Here is a 21,096-nt window from a genome sequence, read left to right as displayed (position 1 = left end):
GGAAAACAAAAAAAAAGATCAAAAACTCTACATTGAGTTTTGCAGACAGCCAGATTGGATGATCTTTGCGCTCCCTTCCAGCTCTTCATTTCTGTGATTTAAACCAGGGCTCTCCAACCTTGGCAACTTTAAGCCTGGCGGATTTCAACTCTCAGAATTCCCCAGCCAGCTTTTCGCTTGTCTGGGAATTGAAGTCCTCCAGGCTTAAAGTTGCCAAAGTTGGAGAGCCCTGATTTAAATTATTTCCCCCCACCCCCCCGCTTTTTCTTCATATTTTAATCTCTGCCCATCCAATTGATGCACCTTTTCTACCATCTCGGCTAGGGAAGTGCCCCAAACCTTTAAAGAACCGCGATGTGGTCACCCTGAGGTCCTGGCGAGTCTTGGATAAGTCATATATAATCCTCAATTTCTCTGTCAAGCACCAGGTAAGTGAGACAAACAAACAGGTAAGGGGTCTTTTGCGGGTGGTTTTTTATTTATTTATTTATTTTATTTATTTATTTATTTATTCGTATTTCTATACCGCCCTATGTCCCTAAGGACTCAGGGCGGTGTACAGCCATATAAAAACACACAAATATACAAAATAAAACATTCATCTAAAAAACTTATTATAAAGGCCAAATATTTAAAATAAGATATAAATAATAAAACCCAATTTAAACCAAAGCTAAAATTTAGTCATTTAAAAATTTAAAACCCTAGTCCAGTCCTGCGCAAATGAATAGATGTGTCTTAAGCTCGCGGCGGAAGGTTCGAAGGTCAGGAAGTTGACGGAGTCCTGGGGGAAGTTCGTTCCAGAGGGTGGGAGCCCCCACAGAAAAGGCCCTTCCCCTGGGCGTCGCCAGTCGGCACTGCCTGGCCGACAGCACCCTGAGGAGTCCCTCTCTGTGAGAGCGCACGGGTCGGTGGGAGGCATTCGGTGGCAGCAGACGGTCCCGTAAGTAACCCGGCCCTATGCAATATGGAGGTTTAGCAATATGGAGGGCTTAATCAGAAAATCCTCAGCTTACGCCCACAATTGAGTCCAGAATTTTCTGCTACTAAGTGAGGCATACGTCAAGTGAGTTTTACAACTTTCCTTGCCACCGGTTGTTAAGTGAATCCCTGCATGGTCTTTAAGTGAATCTGGCTTCCCCGCTGACTTTGTCAGAAGGTTGCAAAGGGTTTCCATGACCCCAGCATACTGCAGTTTGATTTGCACAGCATAGTACGCTAGATTAAAACGGGATGCCTAGTAATTTTGGTTTCACCACATTGTGGGAACCTACCCTTGGCTTAGCCTAAAATCATCCTATTGTTTGGGCATTGCATACTGCCGTGATACAGTTTCTTTTCTTAACCCGGATTTGGTGGGTTGTGAGAAACCGGCACAGTGTTTAGTTTAGCGCTGGAAATATCTGGCAGAGCTGCCCTCTGCTGGTAGATGTGCTTTTCTTCCACCACAGAGTCCCTAGTGGTCAGTGTTGGCTTTGCAAGTCCACAGCTACAAAAATCAGTTCAGTTAAGACTGTTCTGACCCAGCTCTACAAACCCGACAAATCCTCTCAGGTTAACTAAAAGATTCCTTTATTGGGAGCGCCAGCAGCCCCGGCAAAAAGTTTCTCTCTCAAGGCAGGCTAACAAGTCCATGCATCCGGAAGATGAATAGTTGTGTGCCACATCTGTTCATCTCCACCCCCTGCCTTTTATCTCCAGAGCTCGGGTGGGGCTTTGCTAGCAGCGGTGGCTCTTCCGTCCCAAGGACCGGCCCATAGATTTCCACTGCTCTCCTCTCCTCTGCCTTCTGTGCATCCACGCGTCAGGCACTGGACCCAGATGTTCCTCCTCTTCCTCCACAGCCACCTCCAGACCTGGGGGCTGTTGACTCTCCATCTGAGAGCTGACGGACGGCCCAGGCTCCACCTCTGTCTCTCTATCTGCCAGCTCCATTCCACCACTTCCCCCTCGGAGCTCTCAGGTTGCTTTGATGATGATTCTGACTCACACTCCTCCCTCCCTCTCCTGATTTGGCTGCTGGAGGGGCCGGCGGCCAAGAGACCACAACAAAGGCTGGTCAAAAGACTCAGACCTAAAACCCAACCCCAACCCATTATTTGGCTTTCCTTTGTATAGAAATACCCTCCCCGCAAGGACCTCGTCAGAGCTGTGTCCCTCTTAGCTGGATACCTGGTGCAACCAACTGGACCTAGCAGCTGCTGTTTGACTTATTTGGCTCAGGTGGACCCAAAAGGTAAGGACTCATTCTACAGATAGATGTTGCCTTTGTTTGGATCTGAAACATGTCAAAGGTGCTTTAGGCCCAGTGCTCTACTCATCACAGAACAGATAAGCATTCCCACAATGGATTTTATTTAAAATGATCAGCTGCTGCCAGGAAGTAGCCTGGGATGAGAGCCACTTCAAACATGGGAGGCTTGCCAAGGTAAACTGAGCTGTATGTGCAAGTTACCCCAACCTGCTTCAAGACCAGATCCTGAGCTTTTTATGTTGTCCTGGAAATTGCTTGGTCAACCATTCCAAGTTCTGGAGCAGCACCCCTACTGGCACAGTGGTTAAACTGCAGGCTAACTTTGCTCACTTGCCAGCAGTTCGATCCTGACTGGCTCAAGGTTGACTCGGTCTTCCATCCTTCCGAGGCTGATAAAACGAGGATCCAGACTGTTGAGGGCAATGTGCAAATAATACTCACATTGTAAAGTGCCCAGAGATTGATGTTAATCACTGTTGGGCTGCATGTAAGATGAAATGCTGTTGCTATTATTACTTTCTGAGTCCCATCTGTCCACACCCACCCACCCACTCAGTCCATCATTCAGTGTGGGAAGCTCATCAATTAACCGCTACAACCACAACAGCTAAGAGTGGTTTTCATCCATGTGGCATAAGGTTTACAGGAGTCATTGAACCCGTGTGGGAACTGGGAAGCATGTTCGATTTCACGAAATCAGCACGTGGAACAGACCTGATCTACCAATGAACACCTGGATGTCATGTAAAGTCTGTGTATATTAGTTGAGGCCCCGGTCCAAGTGCTTTTTAAGTCTTGTAGTCTGGGGGCACAATGTTTCTTGGAATTGTTCTTATTATTTATTTATTTATTAAATGTATAGGCCACCCATTTTACCATCAAAGCCAAAGCTGTGGCTGTCGTGGGATCTCAGTCACTGAAATAATTCTGGATTGTCATTGAATGGATTATTTTTCACCACCCTGAATGTAAACAAAAAGATCCAATTCCAAACTGGGTAGGGGCCAGGACAATCCTCTCCCCGCCCCCACCCCAGGCAAGGCCTGGTTCCAGGGTCTCCACAAATGTGCTTCTTCCCCCTGATCATGTTCTATATATGAGCCACGGTGGCGCAGTGGTTAGAGTGCAGTACTGCAGGCTATTTCTGCTGACTGCCGGCTGCCTGCAATTTGGCAGTTCGAATCTCACCAGGCTCAAAGTTGACTCCGCCTTTCATTCTTCCAAAGTGGGTAAAACGAGAACAAATAAAATTTGTTGGAGGCAAATATGCTGAGTCTGTAAACCGCTTAGAGAGGGCTGTAAAAACACTGTAAAGTGGTATATAAGTTTAAGTGCTCTGGCTATTTTCCTTCCTCCCCTCCCTTCCCCATCCATCCATCCCAACTCAAGGTTGACTCAGCCTTTCCATCCTTCCGAGGTGGGTAAAATGAGGACCCAGATTGTTGGGGGAGGCAATAGGCTGACTCTGTAAACTGCTTAGAGAGGGCTGGAAAGCATGGTGAAGCGGTATATAAGTCTAAGTGCTATTGCTATTGCTAAGGAGGACATTCTGGTTTTTTTTCAATTATTTCATTGTAGTTGTCCTCCAAAACCTTTATGAATCCTCTTTTGGTGCAGGATTCTTTAACGGGACCAGCAAGTAAAGAGGTTTTGAGTGCTGGACCAACCCCTCCACCCAAAAACACTTTCGAGGTGCAGGGTTTGAAGTCTAGAAACAGTTCATATCTTATTTCAGGGTTCCTCTCCTTGACAGCCTTGACTGTTCTTCCATGGTCTCTTCTTTTCCCCTTCCTTATCTGCTTCAGCTTCTGTTCGCAGCCCTTTCCCAATCCTCTCTAGTTCCTTTGTGGGGCTTTCTTCCCGTCTGGCTTTTGTCCACTTCTTCCATCAATATGCTTCTTAGAGGAATTTAATTTGAGCCAAGAGCTGAGCGGTCCAAATTGTCCCAAAGGGATGGATGGAAACTTTCCAGCTGGGAAAAGGATCGGGTAGGAGGAGGGTGACATGAACCTTGATTGAAGTTGTATATATTTTCCATCTTCTCTTCTCCAATCCAGGATCCCTGCCTAAGTGGGTTGTGAACAAAGCTTCTCAGTACCTGGCACCAAAGGTGAGTGAGGCCTCACCTGTTTGGCTGAGCTGATTGATGAGTCATGGTGGTTTTTCCCAGCACTTACATTGGTTTAAATGAGACCAGGTAACGGAAAGCTACGGGTTGTGTTTATCTCCCTGGGGCAAGGTTAAGGTGGGGACATTGATGGGCAACTAGAGCAAAGGTAAGAAATTGAGGTAAAATTGTAAAGGATGAAATAGTATAGTGTAGAGCAGAGTAGAGTAGAGTAGAGTAGAGTAGAGTAGTGTAGTACAGGGGAGGGGAGGGGAGAGGAGAGGAGAGGAGAGGAGAGGAGAGAAAAGAAGAGGGAAGGGAAGGGAAGAGAAGGGAAGAGAAAAGAGGAGGGGGGAAGAGAAAAGAGAAGAGGAGAGGAGAGGAGAGGAACGGAAGAGAAGAGAAGAAAGGAGAGGAAGGGAAGGGAGAGGAGAGGAGAGGAGAGGAGAGGAGAGAAAGAAGAGGAAGGAAGGAAGAGAAGGAAGAGAAAAGAGGAGGGGGGAAGAGAAAAGAGAAGAGGAGAGGAGAGGAGAGGAAGGGAAGGGAAAGGAGAGGAGAGGAGAGGAGAGGAGAGAAAAGAAGAGGGAAGGGAAGGGAAGAGAAGGGAAGAGAAAAGAGGAGGGGGGAAGAGAAAGAGAAGAGGAGAGGAGAGAGAGAGGAAGGGAGAGGAGAGGAGAGAGGAGAGAGGAGAGAAAGAAGAGGGAAGGGAAGGGAAGAGAAGGGAAGAGAAAAGAGGAGGGGGGAAGAGAAAAGAGAAGAGGAGAGGAGAGGAGAGGAACGGAAGAGAAGAAAGGAGAGGAAGGGAAGGGAGAGGAGAGGAGAGGAGAGGAGAGGAGAGGAGAGGAGAGGAGAGACAGAGTTGGAAGGGACCTTGGAGGTCTTCTAAACCAACCCCCTTTTTAGGCAGGAAACCCTACACCACTTCAGACAAATGGTTATCCAATATATTCTTAAAAACTTCCAGTGTTGGAGCATTCACAGCTTCTGGACAGAAATTGTTCCACTGAGTAATTGTTCTGTCAGGAAATTTCTTCTTAGTTCTAGGTTGCTTCTCTCCTTGGTTAGTTTGAAGTATAGGTAGTCCTCAACTTACGGCCACAGCTGAGGCCCATAACTCATGTTGCCAAGTGAGAAATTCGTTAAGTGTGTTTTGTCCCATTTTACGACTTTTCCTGCCACATTCGTTAAACGAATCACTACAGCTGTTCAATTAGTAACACGGTTGTTAAGTGAATCTCGCTTCCCCATTGACTTTTTTTTTTTTTTTGCATTTATATCCCACCCTTCTCCGAAGACTCAGGGCGGCTTACACTATGTCAAGCAATAGTCTTCATCCTATTTGTATATTTATATACAAAGTCAACTTTTATTGCCCCCAACAATCTGGGTCCTCATTTTACCTACCTTATAAAGGATGGAAGGCTGAGTCAACCTTGGGCCTGGTGGGACTAGAACCTGCAGTAATTGCAAGCAGCTGCTGTTAATAACAGACTGTCTTACCAGTCTGAGCCACAAGAGGCCCCAACGACTTTGCTCGTTCAGATCGTTGCAGAAGGAGATCACATGACGCCTGGACGCTGTGACCGTCATAAATATGAGCCAGTTGTCCCGCAATCCAAATGTAAATCATGTGACCATGTGACCATGGGGGATGCTGCAATGGTCATAAGTGTGAAAAATGGTCATAAGTCCCTGTTTTTTAGTGCCTTTGTAACTTCAGTCACTAAGTTGAGGGCTACCTATATTCCCACTGCTGTGACTAGCTTAGTGTGGACTCACGCAAGCCTCTCCAACTCACTTTTCTTTTTATATGTGAATTTTATTAAAAAGGACATGAAGAATAAAAAAGATGGGAGGGTTTGCAATTCTTTTTTTTTTTTCCTGGCTTGTCCAAACTGCGTAAAGTTGTGGGGGTTGGAGACGTCTCATTCAACTGGCATGTGAGCCTTTATATTCCCCAAATGGGTCCTGTTAGCTTCTGGCAAAGGAATAACAGAATAACAGAGTTGGAAGGGACCTTGGAGGTCCTCTAGTCCAGCCCTCTGATCAAGCACGAGAACCTATACCATCTCAGACAGGTGACTGTCCAGTCTCTTCTTAAAAACCTCCAGTGATGGAGCGTCCACGATTTCTGGAGGCAAAAACTGTTCCACTGGTTAATTAACCTTCACTGTTAGGAAGTTTCTCCTTAATTCCAGGTTGTTTCTCTCTTTGATTAGTTTCCATTGTTTCTTGTCCTGCCCTCTGGTGCTTTGGAGCAGGGGTCTCCAAGCTTGGTCCCTTTAAGACTTGTGGACTTCAACTCCCAGAGTTCCTCAACCAGCTTTGCTGGCTGAGGGACTCTGGGAGTTGAAGTCCACAAGTCTTAAAGGGACCAAGCTTGGAGACCCCTGCTTTGGAGAATAATTTGACCCCCCTCTTCTTTGTGGCAGCCCTTCAAATACTGAACTACTGCAATCATGTGGCCCCTAATTCTTCTTTTCTCTAGACTAGCCAAACCCAAATCCTGCAGCTGTGCTTCATATGTTTTAGTCTCCAGGCCTTCGATCATCTTAGTTGCTCTTCTCTGAACTTTTTCCAAGGTCTCAACATCTTTTTTGTAGTATGGTGACCAAAATTGGTTGCAGTATTCCAGGTGTGGTCTTACTGGGGTTTTATAAAGTGGTACTAGTACTTCACGTGATCTTGATTCTGTGCCTATGTTGGTGCAATCAAGGATTGTATTAGCTGAGTCCAGAGTTGGAAGGGACCTGGTCTCTTTTTAAAAACCTCCAGTGATGAAGCACCCACGTTGACATCTGGTGTTGTGTCTCGCTCGCTTTCCCCGCAGCCGGGCCCCTCTTATCTCCTTCCGAACGCTGAGGAATGTCCTGGCATGCCTCCAGGCCCCAGCCCCAGCACCATGCCCAGACAGGCCGAGCAAGAAGAAGGGCCTGACGTGCCTCCAGCCCCCAGCCCTGGCTCCATGCCCAGGCAAACGGAGCAACTAGACCCCTCCCCCTCCCCCACAGCATGTGAGCCTGAGGAATGTCAATTACCAACAGCTGGAGCCTGGAGAGATCCTCGCTTCCGGAGAATTGATAGGCGACGTCAGCAAAAGGAAGGGAGGGGCAGGCCTGGATAAGTGCTGAGTCATGGAGCCACACCCCATGGCCTATATAAAGGATCTGCTTTCTGGCATTCTCTGAGTCAGGCAAAGTCTACCTTGGATTGCTGAAGTCACTTCCTGGTCTCCTGCCTGCCTTGAGAACTTTGCTAGGACTTTGGCAGAGCTGCAGAGGCACGCTTGATACGGACTTCCCCGACCCGGCCGTCAGCGGAGGAGTGGGACACGACATCTGGGTTTTATCCAATGACATTTGGACATTTTATTTTATCCAATCCAACACATACTACCAACTGAAATTCCAAAAGATTCCAGATTGGATTGCATTTACATTTACGGAGTTTGTAAATATGTTAGTATTAAATACTCTCCGGCGATGCCTTTAAGAATTCTTGTTTTGAGCCAGACTTTTTGCTTATATCTCATTTTAACCCATCACTGCACGTGGGCAGACAAATTTTTCGTTTACGTGTGGGATGAAGAATTTCATTTAAATTTAGATTCTTATGAAAATGGAACAGCAGCAGCAGCAGCAGAAACAACAACAACAGAATTGAGAAAGATTGAAGTTGTGTCTCCCTGTTCCCAGATTTTTTAAAAAGCATGTTAAAAGCTGATGGGAAATCTGGGAGAAGAAAGAAAGAGGGTGGAAAAGGGTAACAAAATAACAGAATAACAGAGTGGCAACATGGGAGAAAATCTGGGTTAGAAATGTTAAGTTTACACAAGCACAGAATGTTGTGTCTTGCCCGCTCTCACCGCAGCCGGGGTCTGCTTATCTGCTTCCGAACACGGAGGAATGTATGCCTCCCGGCCCCAGCCCTGGCTCCATGCCCAAGCAGGCTGCAGAGGAGGGAGCATCCCCCGGCCCCAGCCCTGGCTCCATGCCCAGGCAAACGGAGCAGCTAGACCCCTCCCCCTCCTCCACAGCATGTGAGCCTGAGGAAAGTTTATTTCCAACAGCTGCTGATTGGAGTGACCCTCGCATCAGAAGACTGGATAGGCGGAGGCAACAGAAGGAAGGGGCAAGCCTTAATGAGTGCTGAGTCATGGAGCCACACCCCATGGCCTATATAAAGGAGCTGCTTTCTGGCATTCTCTGAGTCAGGCAAAGTCTAAACATATCTTGCTGAAGTCACTTTCTGGTCTCCTGCCTGCCTTGAGGACTTTGCTAGGACTTTGGCAGAGCTGCAGAGGCACACCTGATTCGGATTTCCCTGACCCGGCCGTCAGCGGAGGAGTGGGACACGACACAGAATCTACGGGGAAATTTTTATAAGATGTTTTATAGATGGCATTTAGATCCCAAAAAATTATCATGTATGTATCCTGATATCCAAGCGAAATGTTGGATATGTGAGTGTGATGATGCTACATATTTTCATATTTGGTGGACTTGCAAGAAAATTAAGGCCTTTTGGATGAGAATTTGGTGGATTATTCAAAATGTCCTGAAGAAGAAGATAAAGTTCCTGCCGCAATTTTTCCTTTTGGGAATTATAACGGATTGTACAGTGACTGAGACTAAATTGATCTTGAACTTAATAACAGCAGCAAGGCTGCTGATTGGACAATATTGGAAGAAAAAAGAATTACCTACAATAGAAGAATGGATATCGAAAGTTACTAACTTGGCTGAGATGGCAAAAATCTCAGCCTTTTTGAAAGACAATACGCAGGAAAGATATTTAATTGAACGGAAAAAATGGATTGATTATTTACAAAATAGATATCAGATTAAGAGATATCAGATTGCCTTTGAGTAATTAGGATGTATTATTTTAGAATGTTATGGGGGAGATTAGGAAATGAAAAGACTCGGATGAGGCTAATTGGATTAGAAGGGAAAATCTTATTCTATATTTGGTTTATGTGTAACAATACCTTGTGATTGACCCGGGAAGCCGGGGGTGGGGGGGGTGAAGGGAGGGGTGAAGGGAGTTTTGAGGGGGGGCAAAAGGGGGAAAATGTTTGTTTTTTAAAACTTTTTCAATTAAAAAAAAACAGAATAACAGAGTTGGAAAGGAGGTTTTCTAGTCAGGTTTGAGTTTCAGTGCATAACTTTTAAATAGCTGGTGGAGCTTAATAGAATTGTGGTATTGTCTACATCAGGAGTCTCCAACCTTGGTCCCTTTAAGACTTGTGGACTTCAACTCCCAGACTTCAACAACCCAGCAAAGCTGGCTGAGGAACTCTGGGAGTTGAAGTCCACAAGTCTTAAAGGGACCAAGGTTGGAGACCCTTGGTCTACATTACCTGCAAAGAACATTATGAGAAAGAGAAATGGACTTGCAAACTTTTTGCTCGTGATTTTCTTCTTTATTATCCTGACCCAGGTTCTTTTCCCTTCTTCTCATCCCACGCTTCAGCTTATGAAGAAAATGTACAAAGCTTGCCTGAAATATCCTTCCTGGAAGCAGCAACACAACGCAGGCAAAAAGCCGTGGTTGCATCCGGAGCAGAGCTTTCTTCCCACAATGCCCCTGTCCGAACTGTCCCTCCAACATGCCTCCTCGCTGGAGAACATCGACGAGAGCAGTTTAATGGAAGCCAAGGAAGAGAAGGGAGACATCAGTGGTTCAGAGAATTGATGCCAATTTGACTTTTGCTCACTTTTGAGACTTAGCACTCGCCAGCCAGCTGGCTTACCCAGTTGGTTTTACAATAAAGGATAAAAAAAAAAATCAGATGCATTTTTTTTTTAATTTCATGGCCATTGCATGGCACTTATCTTTCCTAGCTCATTCAGGCAGTGTGGCTTAGAGAAGCTGGTTAGGTAGTGAATAAGATAAAGGTAAAGGTTCCTCTCGCACATACTGTATGTGCTAGTCATTCCTGACTCGAGGGGGCGGTGCTCATCTCCGTTTCAAAGCCGAAGAGCCAGCACTGTCCGAAGACGTCTCTGTGGTCATGTGGCCGGCATGACTCAACGCCAAAGGCGCACAGAACGCTGTTACCTTCCCACCAAGGTGTCCCTATTTTTCTACTTGCATTTTTTATGTGCTTTCGAACTGCTAGGTTGGCAGAAGCTGGGACAAGTAACGGGAGCTCACCCCTTACGTGGCACTAGGGATTCGAACCGCTGAACTGCCAATCTTTCAATCAACAAGCTCAGCGTCTTAGCCACTGAGCCACCAAGTCCCTTTTTAGGTAGTGAATAGTTGTTTCTATTCCAGGAGGAAACCATGTGGTTTACTACGAGGGAGCTAGGTTTGTCTAGCCTATCAAAGAGAGGGAGTAGGAGTGATACGATATTCATCAGGATTATTGAGGGGCTGTCACAGAGAAGGGGGGAATTGACTTGTTCACCTTAGCAAGAGACGGAAGGACAAGAAGCAATGGGTAGAAGCTTGTCAAAGAGAGATAAAACATAAAGAAATTAATCAATGGAATAGCTTGCCTTCTTGAGTGGTGTGTCCCCCATCACTTGAGGTTTTTAAAAAATAGATTGGATAACCATTTGACCGGGCTAATATAAGATCTCCTGCATTGAGCAGAGGTTGGACTAGAAGACCTCCAAGGTTCCTTCGAACCCCGTGATTTTATGTTCTATGGTGAATTAAAAATGTACAAATGGAATCAAAGCATGCATTAGCAAATGCTATTTTTCTGATCAATTACTGGCTTGATTTCTTATTGACTTGCTCCTCAAAGCAGCTTAGCTAAAACAAAGCGGGGGCGGGGAAGGCTTGAATTCCAAACTAAATTTGACTGAACTGTCAAATCAAATGGATCAAATATGTTTAATGATCTATTTATTTCTCCTTCCGGTTGTGTTGACAGTGATAACCCTGTAGTAACTTTTAGAGGAGTTTCTGTTGATGTACAGCAAGGGTCTCCAACTTTGGCAACCTTAAGACTTGTGGGCTTCAATTCCCAGAATTCCTCCGGCTAGGGAATTCTGGGAGCTTGAAGTCCACAAGTCTTAAAAGTTGCCAAGTTTGGAGACCCTCTGCTCTACAGGGAGCCCTTAAACCCCAGGTAGTATGGCGCTGAATTTCAGAATTTGGTTCTTCAGCCCCAACAAGGATGATCAAGATGGTCAATGAGAGGCTACTCGACTTGGTTTTACAAGCCTCCACCTTTTGATCCGTACGGGTGCCGTTGATTGCGACAAACTTAGAAAATTGATCAAATTGATTAGCACTGGTCCTATACCTATACCAAAGCGATTGCACTGGCTTTTGACTAAAATTTTAAATTCATGCCACATCGTTGACGTCTTGGAAGGAAGAGACGTCTCCAGCGAAACGCTCTTGCTTGTCTAGTTTTAATGGGGGAAGCTTTTGAACCAGATTTGCAGAATCTCCTCTTACGTAACATTGGGGGCTCTTTGCTCTCATGGGTGGATCAACTATGGAGGATCAGAAGAGGCAGGCACACTGGCTTAAATGGCAGGATAGATAGATGGAGGAAGGAAAATGAAAGGCAGAAGAATGTGGTATTTGCTGGAGAGGGAGGGGGCTGTTTCTCCAATTGAGGTGGCACTTAAATACCAGGTTTCTCTGCCTGGCTTTCAGCTTCTCTGGCAAAGTGATGCGGTTCTTATTTCTGTTCTAATTGCTGTTTTCTTCCTTTAAAGAGCCCCGCTGACGGATCTACTCGGGACCGGGTTTTACAACTTCTGTTACAAAATCCACCTTCCCTTTTGAAGATCTGCAAATGGACCAAAGGGACCACTTTTGCAAGCTGGAGGTAAGAAAGTGGTCTGGAATAGATGGTCTTCCTTTGATGGCTGCTTTAGCACTCTTGATTGGGTGTGAGATATGTGAAAACTGCAAACAGTTGTTCCTGAGTGGTTCCTCTTTCTGTTTCTTCTCCATTTATGTTCTCTGTGTGAAAGACAACATTACCTGAAATGTGAAACTCCGTAAACCATTTTTTTTTAAAAGAAGGAAAACAATAAATCAATGGCACCCAGGATATTCAATCCACTATTCTAGCGTAGAGCAGCGGCTTCAGATCAAACTGGTGTTCAAATTAATGGAAGCTACTCGGAACCACTACTTCAATCGATCAGAATAGAGCTGGAAGGGACCTTCGAGGTCTTCTAGTCCAGCCCCCCGCTCAAGCAGGAGACCTTATACCATTTCAGACCAGTGACTGTCCTATCTCTTTTTTAAAAACCTCCAGTGATGAAGAGCCACAAGATATGGAAGCAAGCTGTTCCACTGGTTGATTGTCCTCACTGTTAGGAAGTTTCTCCGTAGTTCTAAGTTGCTTCTCTCCTTGATTAGTTTCCATCCATTGTTTCTTGTCCTGCCCTCAAGTGCTTTGGAGCAGGAGTCTCCAACCTTGGCAACTTTAAGCCTGGCGGACTTCAATTCCCAGAATTCCACAGCCAGCTTTTGCAGGTTGGATACCCCTGCTTTGGAGAATAAGTTGACCCCTTCCTCTTTGTGACATTCCCTCAAATACTGGGATACTGCTAGCAGGTCTCCCCTAGTCCTTCTTTTCTATATAGACTTCAGGTTATCTGTTTCCAGAGGATCTTTGTAAGTGGCGTCTCCTCCCATCCTCATCCCCAAATCTCAAAGATCGCTTCTCTTGTAAAATATGGAAATTAGCTCTTACTTTTATCTTTCAAGAAAAGAAAAATATATTTGGTTCTCTTCTCCACCCTTGCCCATCCTTCCATCTTAAAATATCAGCTGTTGTATTTTTTCCAGCTCTCTAGATAATTATTGGTCACCACAATGTAAAAAAAATGTTGGAGACTCTAGAAAGAGTGCAGAGAAGAGCAACAAAGATGATTAGGGGACTGAAGGCTAAAACATATGAAGAACGGTTGCAGGAACTGGGTAGGTCTAGTTTAATGAAAAGAAGGACTAGGGGAGACATGATAGCAGTCTTCCAATATCTCAGGGGTTGCCACAAAGAAGAGGGAGTCAAACTATTCTCCAAAGCACCTGAGGGCAGGACAAGAAGCAATGGGTGGAAACTAATCAAAGAGAGTTGCAACTTAGAACTAAGGAGAAATTTCCAGACAGTTAGAACAATTAGTAAGTGGAACAACTTGCTTCCAGAAGTTGTGAATGCTCCAACACTGGAAATTTTTAAGAAAATTTTGGATAACCATTTGTCTGAAGTGGTGTAGGGTTTCCTGCCTGGGCAAGGGATTGGACTAGATTTCCAAGGTCCCTTCCAACTGTTGTTGTTGTTGTTGTTGTTTCCAAGGTCCCTTCCAACTGTTGTTGTTGTTGTTGCTGCTGTTGTTATTATTATTATTATTATTAATGAGTTTTTGTTTCTAATTATGTAAATTAATCAGTTCAACACAGATCAGTTTAATACTGTTATTTAATCAGTTTGACAGTGATATTCAGTCACGTTTTTTGTTTCAAATGCCGTTTTTCCTCTTCAGTGCAATTTGTAGAGTGTTGTGTTATCACAATTCTTTGGACGAGCAAACTGCCCCTAGAAGCATCATCAACATATAGCTTTATCCCTTTCATTTGTCAGTTTGGTTGCTTAAATTTTACTCTCACCACCCCTAGTGGTTTTAATGCCATAAATATATAAGATTTGGCCTTTTTGTATTTCTGCATTTTTTGTGATTGTATTCCATGGCACAGCCATCTTGGATTTTTATAAATCCTTTACATCTGTGAAAGAAATTTTGAGCAACAATTTATATTTTGCAAAAAATACAAAAGGCCAACTGGAATTTTTATTTCAAGAAAAATCAAAAGCCACTTTCCTATTTTCTGCTTAATAGAATAGAATAGAATAGAATTTTTATTGGCCAAGTGTGATTGGACACACAAGGAATTTGTCTTGGTGCATATGCTGTCAGTGTGCATAAAAGAAAAGATACCTTCATCAAGGGTACAACATTTACAACACAACTGATAGTCAATATATCAAGTTACAGTCATAAGTGGAAAGAGATTGGTGATGGGAACGATGAGAAGATTAATAGTGCAGATTTAGTAAATAGTTTGACAGTGTTGATGGAATTATTTGTTTAGCAGAGTGATGGCCTTCGGGAAAAAACTGTTCTTGTGTCTAGTTGTTCTGGTGTGCAGTGCTCTATAGCATCGTTTTGAGGGTAGGAGTTGAAACAGTTTATGTCCAGGATGTGAGGGATCTGTAAATATTTTGACGGCCCTCTTAATACCGTCAGTGGCATTCCAAAAGAGTCAATTTGAAACAAGATGGGCAGCAAATAAATTTAATAAAGAGATAGCTGATAATACTTCTCATGTAGCTCTTTGGGTCTAATGCAGTCTGATCAGGTTGAATAAGCTGCAAGCTATTTATCCTCTTTGCTGGAAGAGCCATAAACTTTGCTGTCTGTTTAATGAGATGCTATAGACAAAAAAAATAACATCTTTTTAGCTAGACATACGTTAGAACATCCTTCCTAAAAGAATGTTAATTCAAGGCCTGATTTGATGGTAATATTAGTTATAGTAAATAATAGTTATTATTAATAATATGGTTTTTCTTTACAGCTCTTCGGATGAAATGTTTTAAGGATAATGGCAGAATATTTTTCTTTTTAACCAGAGTGGCTAAACATTGACAAATTTTTAAATCAAAAAAATCTTTTTAAAAAATATATATATATATTTGATTTTTTGATTTAAATCTGATTTTTTTTTATTTTCATCCAATTTATTTTAATAAAATGCTTTTGGAATAAAAATCTATCTAAAGATAGTTTTCTATTTAAGAGACATTAATAATGTGGTTTATATCAGCATGACATGGAGCTTAGTTATGTGGCATGAGGCTATATATTCTGCAATATTGAGACTGTCAGTGACTCAACAGTGGGTCAGAGGAGGAGCCGCTGCGGGACAGAGCTCTTTAAAAATGATGATTAAATCAAGTTGATTTAAATCAAGCCGTTTTATTAGTGATTTAAATCATTAGTGATTTTAAATATTAAAATAATTGCTACCAACTTGCCTTCCATTGAGGACCTGTATACTGCACGAATCAAGAAGAGGGCCGTGAAAATATTTGCAGATCCCTCGCATCCAGGACATAAACTGTTTCAACTCCTACCCTCAAAACGACGCTATAGAGCACTGCACACCAGAACAACTAGACACAAGAACAGTTTTTTCCCGAAGGCCATCACTCTGCTAAACAAATAATTCCCTCAACACTGTCAGACTATTTACTGAATCTGCACTACTATTAATCGTTTCATAGTTCCCATCACCAATCTCTTTCCACTTATGACTGTATGACTATAACTTGTTGCTGGCAATCCTTATGATTTATATTGCTATATTGATCATCAATTGTGTTGTAAATGTTGTACCTTGATGAACGTATCTTTTCTTTTATGTACACTGAGAGCATCTCGGAGCTCCCATATAACACCTATCCTGCGCAGACTGCACTGGCTACCTGTTGTTTTCCGGGTGCGCTTCAAGGTATTGGTTACCACCTTTAAAGCGCTCCATGGCTTAGGACCGGGCTATCTACGGGACCGTCTACTGCCGGCTTCTATCTCCCATCGTCCGGTACGTTCCCACAGAGAGGGACTCCTCAGGGTGCCGTCAGCCAAACAGTGTCGACTGGCGGCCCCCAGGGGGAGGGCCTTCTCTGTGGGGGCTCCGACCCTGTGGAACGAACTTCCCCTCGGACTTCGACAATTACCTGACCTTAGGACCTTTCGCCGCGAACTTAAAACTTATTTATTCCGTATGGCTGGACTAGCCTGATTCTTATTTTTATTGGATGGGTTTTTAAAATTTTGTGATTTTACGGGGAAGTACGTTTTTTAATATTTTGGGCATTTAAATTAGTTTTTTAAGGGATGTTTTTAATTATTGTGTGTATGTATATTTTATCTGCCTGTTCACCACCCTGAGTCCTTCGGGAGAAGGGCGGTATACAAATTAAAATATTATTATTATTATTATTATTATATGCACCAAGACAAATTCCTTGTGTGTCCAATCACACTTGGCCAATAAAATTCTATTCTATTCTATAAGCATGAGTATATAATAACTATATTAATTGGATATAACAAAAGGAAACAATAGGACAGGAACGATAGGCACACTTACAGACCTCTTAGGAATGGGGTGAGGTCAATAGTAGAGTTTTTGGTTGAAGCTTTGGGGATTTTGGGAAGAGACCACAGAGTCAGGTAGTGTATTCCAAGTATTAACAACTCTGTTACTGAAGTCATATTTTCTACAATCAAGATTGTGCAAGATTGTGCTATTGTGTGCTCGTGTATTGTTGCAATTGAAGCTGAAGTAGTCTTCAACAGGAAGGACATTGTAATAGATGATTCTACGAGTTAAACTCAGGTCATGTCGAAGGCGGCGGAGTTCTAAATTTTCTAAACCCAGGATTTCAAGTCTGGTAACATAAGGTATTTTGTTGTATTCAGAGGAGTGGAGAACTCTTCTTGTAAAATATTTCTGGACACGTTCAATTGTATTGAAGTCAGAAATGTGGTATGGGTTCCAGACAGTCGAGCTGTATTCAAGAATTGGTCGAGCTGTATTCAAAAATTGTTTTAACTGTAGTAAGGAATATATTTTAAACCAAGCAGAAAATGAATGAATGTTCTTCCCCGTGTTTCAGCGTGTCAGGTCTTTGGCTTTTGCAAGTTTTTCTGGGAATAATAAGCTGCACCAGTGGATTCATGTGATTGCCTGAATTAATTTACCCTCATCTGATGCAGAAGCGTTTCAAAGGACATCAGCATCATGTTATATCCAGCCTGGTTGATGCTACCTGGAGAGAAATGTTCTGGGACAGGGGTCTCCAACCTGGGCAACTTTTAGTCTGGAGGACTTCAACTCCCAGAATTCCCCAGCCAGCTCTGCTGGCTGGGGAATTCTGGGAGTTGAAATCCTCCAGACTAAAAGTTGCCCAGGTTGGAAACCCCTGTTCTGGGAGGTTAAAGGTCACCAAGTCCAGGTAGTTTGAACAAAACTTTCTAACAGTAGCTGGTTGAAAATAAATCACTGCTCAATCTTGTAAAGGAATATGAGTGCAAGATGCAAGGATCTATCTTTACACGTCCTCCATGCGAAGATGAAAAGTGTAAGATGATGTTATTTGTGGATGGTGTTAAAAAGAACTAAAGCAAGATGTAAAAAATGTTTGATCGATGGTTCTGGACAATTCCTGTATACCACCGTTCTCCAAACTTGACAACTTTAAGACTTGTGGACTTCAGCACCTAGAATTCTGGGAGTTGAAGTCCACAACTTTTAACTTTGCCAAGTTTGCAGAGCCTGGTTGTACACTGTCCAGGATCTACGTGTGATAGATGAGACACAGCGACTCCACAATCCCAAATGTGAACATTTTTTTTTATTTTTATTGGCCATATTAAATATATTATCTATTTGATAGTTACAATTTAGTAATACGATGCCTGGCAGGTTTAACGTAAGTATGAAATACGGCAAAAATTACAATACAAGAGAAAAGGAGACCTAATACATTAATGCCACTAGGTACATCGATCTGGAATGTATAGCTGTAAATATAAAATTCTACATTATGCTTTCCAGTAAACTTCCTGGAAATATAATAAACATTTTGTGGCAATTACAAATACAAATTAAAAGATTTAACTTTCTAGGAAGTCATAATTTTGGTTAGTATTTTATTCAGAAAATCTAATTTAAAAAAAAATGTATTTCTCACACTGCTGCCAATTCGGTGAGATTTCTCTCTCCCCACCTATATATTTTTTTGCTTTGTTTTTTTTTTTTTGTCACTTTCGCAACAGAAATCTGCCAGAGGCAAAATCTATTTTATTTTATAAAAAAGTGAAGTATGAAACGAAATGAAGGAGAACAGGTTGTAAACATTCCTGCAAACTAAAGACACAAACATTTGTATAAAACTCTTTTCAACACTGAGCAGAGGCTTCCATTACAACAAATGATTAACTTAAAAAGTTCTGCTACAAGTAGAACAGTACATTCAAACATACATTTTTCCAGAATTTCTTTTTAAATCAAAATAAATAGATCACATAAAAGAGGAGAGTACATTTTATGGAGAAAAAAAGATAAAATTTCAGATTGCACCATAAATCTACTTTAAAGATAAGTAAGTGATATGATATCATTTATGTGCGTGTGTGTGTGTATGTGTGTGTAGTTGTGTGTGTGTATGTGTGTGTGTTTTCCCCCAGGTGTGAAATGCAAACACAATGCCACAAACCATAAGCTATCATGATGAATTAACAGCCAGTTGTGTTGTTTTGGAAACAGACATGTTTTCAAGCTAAACATGAGTTTTACGAGTTACGTCCACTTTCCCATATACAAGTACAAAGCATTTGGATGTTTTGTAAGGTGGAACTTTTCGGTCCCTATCAATATGGAAAACTCAACAAAATGCCTAGTCTTTTCTCTCTCTCTCTCTCTTTTTGAGTTTCTTCTTCCAAAGAACAAAATGGATGGTTTCCAAAGCTTTCAAAGTAGCATGACTGTAAAGATAATGTTTAATTACTTTTATTTTACAGGTATTTGCTGCAGAGGCCTTAACACAGAACAGTTCCTCTGTAGTGCATGATATTTGCCCTTCCCACCCCTTGCCAACCCACCCAAATAAATGAAAGAAAACATGAGTGACCCGAAGCCATGAGATGTTACTGAAATTTCCATCACAAACGGAAAAGACCTGGAATCTCACAAGACCAAACAGTGGAACACGGAACTGCTACGGAAGAGGTGACAATTACGTTAAAATTTAAGACCTAGCTTTTTTGGGGGGGAGGGGGAGGGGGGGGTGGAAGATGGGAGAGACAGGAGGGGGAAGTAATTTTCACACATGACTTAATCAAGCGGATGACGTTAGAAGGGCGCCCCAAGAAACAAAACTAAACCCCCCCCAAAAAAAATCCCCCAGAGAGTCGACTTTTTAATTCCATGTTAAGAATAGTACAAAAAACATTTTTGCTCAGTTTGAGCCAAATAGTGAAACATTTATCATAAATGCACTTTTTTTTTCTGTTCTCATTAAAGACAAAAAAAAATGCTGTGCTTTTTTTTTTTCCCTTGGAAAACAAAGAAAACCAACGCTGCAGCGGTTTTAAATTATTATTATTTTTTAAAGTCAGAAGCACAGGGTGTTCTTAAGTCTCTCACGCATAGAGAAGAGACGTTGATTCGGGCCAACCGTTTGTGGAGTTTTGTTTTTTTACCGATGAGAGAAAGCATCTCAATCAGAAATAGATGCTTCCAGAAGTTGGGGGGGAGGGGTTAGGGGGAAGGGAGACCCTCTCGCCACATTTCAAGACCAACGCGAATCCCTCTGCATCCAGGTAAATTGGACACCTTGGACTCTGTGGATTAAAAACTCAAAAGCTCACACCTGCCCTAGAAGGGACGGCGTACCCCCCTTCCCTATCACTCCCCCCACCCCGTGTTAAAATAACTGGAAAAATTAACCTTACACTATCTCTAAAAGTTATTTGGGTAGGAGGTGTTTTTTTTTTAATCTATAGTGTATCCGAGATGGTTTCCTCATGCTGCATCCTAGAATACAGGACTGTCTTGTTAAGCGTAATAAGCATCTTTGCTGCTACATCTCATGGTCCCCCAAATACTAGGGCTCGTCTCCTGCCCTCCCTTCTCTCTCTGTCTCTCTCTCGACTTGAGAATTCAGGACTTACTGTGAAAATTAAGTCAAAACTCTTGAGAATTAAGGCAGCTTTTTTTTTTCTTTTTTGCTGTTTTCAACAGCTAACCCTGATTAGAAGATGCACCACCGTGCTGTAATAGGGATGTTCTTCGCATCAGTATGCCCTTCCTCCTCTCCTCCTCACCCCACCCCGAGTTTCTTCGTCCCCTGAAGGGGCAGGTGGTGACGGGGAGGAGAGGAGGGGGGGAAGAAGACATCCTGTCCATCCAACCTGTTACTCAGCAGCAAAAAAATGGAAATGTGTGTCTTTTATTCCATCGTTCCCAGCTAGCATTTTAATTGGAATTTACATAAATACCCCAAGGCGTAAAACTTCCATATGAAAAATTATAAGCTGAGTGATGAAGTCCCACTGCTCTTGGCCATCGACTTACTTGATCACAAAGTACTGAATGATAACAGCAAACAAAATGGCAACCGTCGCGAAGATTACAAGGAGCAGAAACGCAAACTGTTCGTCGCTAAGGGCCTTCCGCTTGCTTTTCAGGAGCTCCGGAGCCGGGTCTGAACACGGAGAAAGCAACTCCTGCTTTTGAGATGAGAAGGCGGTGCTCGGGCTATACGGGCCAAAGAGTTCTTGCAATCCAGTGGAGTCCTGATACTGGCGCCCAGCGCACACCCTGAATCGGTATTCACAGTTTGTTTGCACGTTGGGGACGCGGTAGGAAGTATCTGGTCCCTTGTAGATCTGGGGCAGGAGCAAGAGAAGACACACATCAGATTAGAGAAAAAGGCAACCGAGTCCCACAAAGCCAGAAATCTTCCATCTTTGGAGGCCTACCAGAAATTCTGAGATGTTCTGGCCAGGTCCCCAAAACGTGGTATGGGCAGCTTTGGAATCCCCATTGAATGAAAACAGATTGATAAAGTTGCTGGTGGTCACTGAATTGGCCTCCTAGGTGCTCCTATCTAAGCTTCTCTCTGCTTTTGGGAGGACAGGTGGGCAGTCATTGGAAAATATAAGCTACACTTGGAATT

The 21,096-nt window shown here is 43.0% G+C and overlaps 2 protein-coding genes across 5 annotated transcripts in view; one reads left to right on the top strand and one right to left on the bottom strand.

Moving 5' to 3' along the window:
* Nucleotides 1–12,163, top strand: part of LOC131204935 (START domain-containing protein 10-like) — a 37,947-nt gene extending 25,784 nt beyond the window's left edge. Inside the window, exons 3-7 of one of the 2 annotated variants that reach the window (XM_058196610.1) lie at nucleotides 325–428; nucleotides 2,119–2,236; nucleotides 4,312–4,364; nucleotides 9,837–10,436; nucleotides 12,050–12,154. In XM_058196610.1, the coding sequence (XP_058052593.1) occupies nucleotides 325–428; nucleotides 2,119–2,236; nucleotides 4,312–4,364; nucleotides 9,837–10,058 (497 nt within the window). In that variant the 3' untranslated portion in view covers nucleotides 10,059–10,436; nucleotides 12,050–12,154. Of the gene's footprint in view, nucleotides 1–324; nucleotides 429–2,118; nucleotides 2,237–4,311; nucleotides 4,365–9,836; nucleotides 10,437–12,049 lie in introns of both variants that reach the window. The other variant, XM_058196611.1, reaches the window with a different exon arrangement.
* A 5,586-nt stretch (nucleotides 12,164–17,749) lies between these two features.
* FNDC3A (fibronectin type III domain containing 3A) overlaps nucleotides 17,750–21,096 on the bottom strand; it is a 72,646-nt gene continuing 69,299 nt past the window's right edge. For all 3 annotated transcript variants that reach the window (XM_058196945.1, XM_058196947.1, XM_058196946.1), the window contains one exon: nucleotides 17,750–20,806. In XM_058196945.1, coding sequence (XP_058052928.1) covers nucleotides 20,489–20,806 — 318 coding nt within the window. In that variant the 3' untranslated portion in view covers nucleotides 17,750–20,488. The remainder of the gene's footprint in view (nucleotides 20,807–21,096) is intronic.

This window comes from Ahaetulla prasina, chromosome 11 (assembly GCF_028640845.1).
Source record: "Ahaetulla prasina isolate Xishuangbanna chromosome 11, ASM2864084v1, whole genome shotgun sequence".
In the NCBI taxonomy this organism is placed as follows: Eukaryota; Metazoa; Chordata; class Lepidosauria; order Squamata; family Colubridae; genus Ahaetulla; species Ahaetulla prasina.
The sequence above is the reverse complement of the archived record's forward strand: the minus strand, read 5'-3'. Positions and strand labels throughout refer to the sequence as shown.